Below are 5,512 nucleotides of genomic sequence, written 5' to 3'. Positions count from 1 at the left end.
GCGTTTGGGTTCTTCAGCCTGGAGAGGAGAAGGCTCCAAGGAGACCTTCTGGGGGCCTTGCAGGACTTCAAGGGCCCTGTCAGAAAGCAGGGGGCAGATTTTTGAGCAGGACCTGTTGGGACAGGACAAGAGTGATGGTCTGAAGATCAAAGAGGGAGATGTAGACTAGAGACAAGGAGGAAATTTTGGATGCTGAGGGTGATGAGCCCCTGGCCCAGGTTGCCCAGAGGGGTGGTTGATGCCCCATCTCTGGAGACCTTCAGGATGAGGCTTGATGGGGCTCTGAGCAACCTGCTCTGGTTGGAGATGTCCCTGCTCCCTGTGGGGGGTTGGACCAGGGGACCTCCCAAGGTCCCTTCCTGTGGTTCTGTGTTGAGTTTGCCCTCAGGACCGAGGCAGCCATGTTTGAATTCCATGTCTGATGTCCTTCTCCTCCAGAAACCAGAGTCCTGCCCAACAGCCACGGTGCCCACGGGGGATGAGAGTGAGGAGCTGCTCCTGGTGGGACATCATGACCTTCCAGCTGAACTGCAGGGCCAGGGGACAGCCCCACCTCAGGCTGAGCTGGACAATGACTTCTACATCAAAATCAAGTTTGGAAAGGTAAGACTTCTACAGGGTTGGCCCAGTTGGTCCTGAGAGCTTCCAATCATTGAGATTTGGGGTTATTTCCAATCATTTTGGTTGGAAGAGACCTTTGAGATCATAGAGTCCAACTGTTGACCCAGCACTGCCAGGTCCCCACTAAGCCCCATCTACGAGGTCCACCCCCAGCTGGCTGAGTGGAGAGCAGAAGGTGGAGGTGGACACTGAGGTTTCGGGCCATGGGATTTATTTTTATTATTATTTGTATTCTCATGGGGTTTTTTTCTTCCACTTCACCAAGTTTCTAATGGAACTTTGGGTTCCTTCTACCCCCAAAACCAGCAGAGCTCATGGGGGGGTTACCCCAGAGGGGTCACCAGGAGAGGACTCCTCTCCAGCAAGGAGTGTTTTGCTGAGGGAACGGGAGAGGCTTGGCCATGAAGGTGCTGATGGTGTCCTCCTCCCTTCTCCTCCAGATCTGTGATGCATCAGTGAAGGACTCAAGCTCCCCCGAGCCTGCCCAGAAGCCCCAGACCCACTCCCAGGCTCTCCTCATGCCTTGGGATGGTGTAGACCAAGAGGAGACCAAGAAGCAGGTTGGTCCACTGGAGCCAAGTCCTCTTTTCATCTCCACTGAGAAGGGATTGGGTGTAGGGGGTGCTGCTGGCTCAGAGGAGGAACCTCAGGAGAAGCCTTCAGGTGTGAACTCCTGGGGTTGGCCAACAGTGATGGGGTCTCAGGTCTTGGACAAACCCACCGGGTTCTTTTTTAAGGTCCATCAGGACTGTAAAGTGTGGAGAGAGAGAGAGAAGATGCTAAAAATGCTTAAAAATGCCCCAAACCAAGCACAGGCTGGAGGTGTGATGCTGAGTGTCCAAGGCAACACCCAGGACAATCTGGGACAACGTTCCTCCTGGGTTTCTGAAGGGAATGGTGGAAGAGGAAAGCTGCTCGTTGCTTTTGTGTTGACTTTCTTGCTGTTTCCACCATCAGCTCGATGGGACTTGGAACAAATTTGTCATTTTTGGTCGTTCCTTCCACGTGTTTCTCCTGCTGGAAACCGTGGTGGTGGTTCCTGGATGGTGTGGGGCTTGCTCAGGTCTCTCCATCTCCCAGAACCTCTCTCTGCCCCTTGCTTTTTATCTCCTTGGCTCTGGTCCACCTCGAGATAACCGGATTTACAGCACTCCCTTCCTCCTGGGGTTTTTCCAGCCACCTTTCAACCTGGATGAGCTCTCCTGCTCCTTCCAACGAGGAGAAGTCCACACCTTCCACTTCCCACCGTGGTGGAGCTCACACTGGGTGTTGGTGTGAGCTGTGGGAGGTTTCCCTGCCCTTGCTTCTCTCCCAGATGTCTTTCCCCAAGGTTCTTCCTCTTGCCCCCAGCGTCAGCGTGAGTACCTGCGGCACCGGCGCCTCTTCATGAGCCTGGAGCGAGAGCAGGTGAAGGAGCAGCAGAAGCAGAAGGAGAGGCAGGAGAGGATCACCCAGTGAGTCCCTGGGGACGAGAGACATCCCTTGGCCTTTATTTTAGCCCCCTGGGGTGGGATTCCTTCAACCAACCCTCCAGGAGAGACCTTTGGGTCTTCAGAGCTGCTTCTCCGGCCACTTTCCGAGTCCTTGGGCAGCTTGGACAAGAGTTGGAGGAGCTGCAGCTCAACCACGGCCCTTGGGGACCAGTCCCAAACCCCCCTGTGCTTCATCTTTAGCAGCTTCAGGGTGAGGTCACGTGGTTGTCATCCAACTGTGATCTTATCTCCAAGGGTTTTTTAATATCAGACCCTTCACCCTCAGAGCTGTAAAAAGCGTAATAAAAAGATTTCTTTAGTTCTCACAGTGTGTTCCAGAGTTGGGAACATCAGCACTGGGTTTGGTGGGGTCATTGCCATCTCCTTTTTTAAGAGGTTCCTTCAGGAGGACCTCTGTAAATGGGCACCAAAACTCCAGATGATTATTTTGGGCCTCTTCTTGGTCAAAAAGACAACGATGGAGCTCCAACCATCTCATATTTTTTGGGGGGAGGAATTTTCACCCTCCTTTTTGAGAGAGAAGCTCAAATGTTCCTCCAGCCCCATTCCTGACGTTCCAATTTGGACACTGGGAACCTTGGGAGAACTTCTCCTGCCCCACGAGTGCTGGTGGGACACCAGGGACATCCTGGTTTGCGTGGTATCGTTTTAGTAGATGGTTTTGTTTCTTTTTGCAGGGACAGTGTGTGCGTGGATAAAGGGCTGGGTTTGTAACTCCATGGTGTAAAGCTTGGAGTTGGCCTTGACCTTGGTTTCTATAGCAGAAGATTTATGGTGGGGCAGTAAAGCCACCGTGTAGGTGCAGAGATTGAGGAAGTAGAGGAAGATTTGGCTCCAAACACAGCCTGGGGCTCATTTTGGAGGAGGTGTGGGGTCCTTGGAGCTTCTCTGCTCTAGCCAGGGTGGGTGGTGGTGGAATCAGGGGAGACCTTCTGGCTCTCCACAGCTCCCTGGGTGGAGGTTGGAGCCAGGTTGGTCTCTTCTCCCAAGGAACAAGCAACAGGACAAGAGGAAGAGGCCTCAAGTTGCCCCAGGGCAGGTTGGGGTTGGACCTGAGGAACACCTTCCTCAAAAAGTGGAGGAGTCCCCACCCCTGGAGGGCTTTCCATGCCCTTGAGATGTGGTGCTGAGGGACGTGGGTTGGTGGTGACCTGAAGCAATTGAAGCTCCATGATCTCCAAGGTCTCTTCCAACCCAAAGAATTCTCTGGTTCCATGAATTAGGTCTCACCCTCACTGGGACCTCACGACACGGGCTGGAGGTTGTGATGGAGAAGCTCCTTCTCTAAGCTCCTTCTCTAAGCTCCTCTTCCTGCAGGATTAAGAGCAAGAAGGAGAACCAGCGGCAGGCAGAGGAGCAGAGGATGCAGAGGACCAACCAACGAGGCCCTTCCCCAGGTGAGGGAGCTCCTGAACCCCTCACCCAGCTTGAACTGGAGGAGAAGAGAGTCAAGAAGGTGAAGGACAAACAGCAGCGAAATAAGGAGCACGTGAGGTAGGCCCAGGTCCTCTCTCCTCACCTGGAGCTGAGCCTTGGTGGCCAAGGTGACCATCTTCTCCCTCACAGGTACGTTGAGGCTCTGAGGGCCCAGCTGAGGGAGAAGATGAAGCTCCAGAACATCACCTTGCCCCAGCTGTGCTGCTGTGGGACCGAGTTCTGGGACTCCCACCCCGACACCTGCGCCAACAACTGTGTCTTCTACAAAAACCCCAAAGGTAGGAGGTCCTGCTGCTGGGCAGGAGGCACCTAGACCTGGATCTCTGCTTGCACAGGGAGAAATCAAACCTTGGGTAGATGTTTCCACAGTCCTGGGTCACTGGTCCAAAAAATATACTCCAAAGAGGGCAAGTTTGGTGCCCTGCTGCTTGTTTCTGCCTCAGCTTCTTCTTCTTGGTCCTTCAGGGACCTTGGTGGCAAAGCAGCAGCCTCCCTGATGTGATACGTGGGGTGGGACAGGAGGAACCATGGAGAAGAAACCAAACAGGCTCATTATGGGCCCAAAACCCTCCAATCCTTAAATATTGAAACCTCTTCAATGGTTGAACTTGGATCTTAAAGGTCTTCTTCAACCCAAGTGATCCTGTTGAGAAGGTGCACCAAGGTGGAGGCAACAATTGTCATTAGGTGATGGGAGAGCTCTGGTCTTGAGTGGGGCAAACCACCCAGGGGTCATCTTCCAGAGGGGGAAAAGAGAGAAACTGGGGCTTCATAAAAAACACAGAGACATCTCCATGGACCTTCAGAGTTGGTTTCTCCCTCTGCTTGCTGGTGAAAGGTCAAAGCTGAGCCCAGCTCGGGCCACGGGTGGGACTCTGGTGCCCTAACGCTGCCTCGTGTCCTTTCCTCCTCAGCCTACAGCCGTGCCCTGAGGTCCCTCCTCTCCTCCTGTGGCCCCACGGGTGGGGGCTCCTCGGGCCGGGCTCCTCTGGAGGAGCTGGCTGCTCTCTGTGCCCCCCGCTGAGCCGCCCGGCGCAGCCCCACGGGCCCCAGGCTGCTGGGAGCAGAGGAGGTGACCTGTCCTCTCAGCCCCACGGGCCCCAGGCTGCTGGGAGCAGAGGAGGTGACCTGTCCTCTCAGCCCCACGGGCCCCAGGCTGCTGGGAGCAGAGGAGGTGACCTGTCCTCTCAGCCCCACGGGCCCCAGGCTGCTGGGAGCAGAGGAGGTGACCTGTCCTCTCAGCCCCACGGGCCCCAGGCTGCTGGGAGGTACCTGGCCTCTCAGCCCCACGGGCCCCACGGGGTCTCCTCCTGCTTTGGCTGCTCGGCGTGAAGGAGCTGGTGGCCCCACGGGGCTGGGGCTGGGGGGGAAGTTCTTCAATGTTGGTGTTTGGCCACGGAGTAAAAGGTCTTCAAGGGTGGTTTGGCTCATGGGGAGTGTGAAATGAGGAGAAACCGAGCGCCGGGGGTCAAGGTCTCCCCAAGGTTTGGGGTTTCTGACCTCTTCCTTCCCCTTCCCTCCTCCCACCGGCCTCTGGAGGCCTTCCCAAGCCGTGGAGGTGCCATGCTGCTGAGGGAGGTGGTGGGTGGGGACCTGGGTCAGCCCCACTCTTCCCTTCTCCCCACGGAAAGACGGTCCACGGAAAGACGGCTTGGACCAGACCCCACCATCCTGGAGACCAGTTGCACCACAACCCCTCATTAATATTTGCCAACCTTCTTCCCACCCCCTCTCCAATATTAACCCTGGCAGGAACCACGGAAAGACGGCTTGGACCAGACCCCACCATCCTGGAGACCAGTTGCACCACAACCCCTCATTAATATTTGCCAACCTTCTTCCCACCCCCTCTCCAATATTAACCCTGGCAGGAAGGCCGGGCGGCCGAGCGGGACGGCTCCTTCCTGCCCCCTGCCCCCTGCCCCGCCCCGCTGCCCCTGGCCCTGGGGAAAGGGGGTGGG

At 56.0% G+C, this 5,512-nt stretch overlaps 1 protein-coding gene across 1 annotated transcript in view; it reads left to right on the top strand.

The window, feature by feature from the left end:
* Positions 1–4,575, top strand: part of CCDC15 (coiled-coil domain containing 15) — a gene marked incomplete at its 5' end in the record, with an annotated part of 8,032 nt that extends 3,457 nt beyond the window's left edge. Inside the window, 6 exons of the mRNA XM_008938031.1 lie at positions 439–603; positions 1,062–1,181; positions 1,972–2,075; positions 3,432–3,608; positions 3,681–3,829; positions 4,466–4,575. Of these exons, the coding sequence (XP_008936279.1) occupies positions 439–603; positions 1,062–1,181; positions 1,972–2,075; positions 3,432–3,608; positions 3,681–3,829; positions 4,466–4,575 (825 nt within the window). The remainder of the gene's footprint in view (positions 1–438; positions 604–1,061; positions 1,182–1,971; positions 2,076–3,431; positions 3,609–3,680; positions 3,830–4,465) is intronic.
* Positions 4,576–5,512: the final 937 nt, after the last annotated feature.

This window comes from Merops nubicus, unplaced genomic scaffold, assembly GCF_000691845.1.
Source record: "Merops nubicus isolate BGI_N331 unplaced genomic scaffold, ASM69184v1 scaffold35223, whole genome shotgun sequence".
Classification (NCBI taxonomy): domain Eukaryota; kingdom Metazoa; phylum Chordata; class Aves; order Coraciiformes; family Meropidae; genus Merops; species Merops nubicus.
This window is presented reverse-complemented; position numbering and strand designations above follow the sequence as displayed.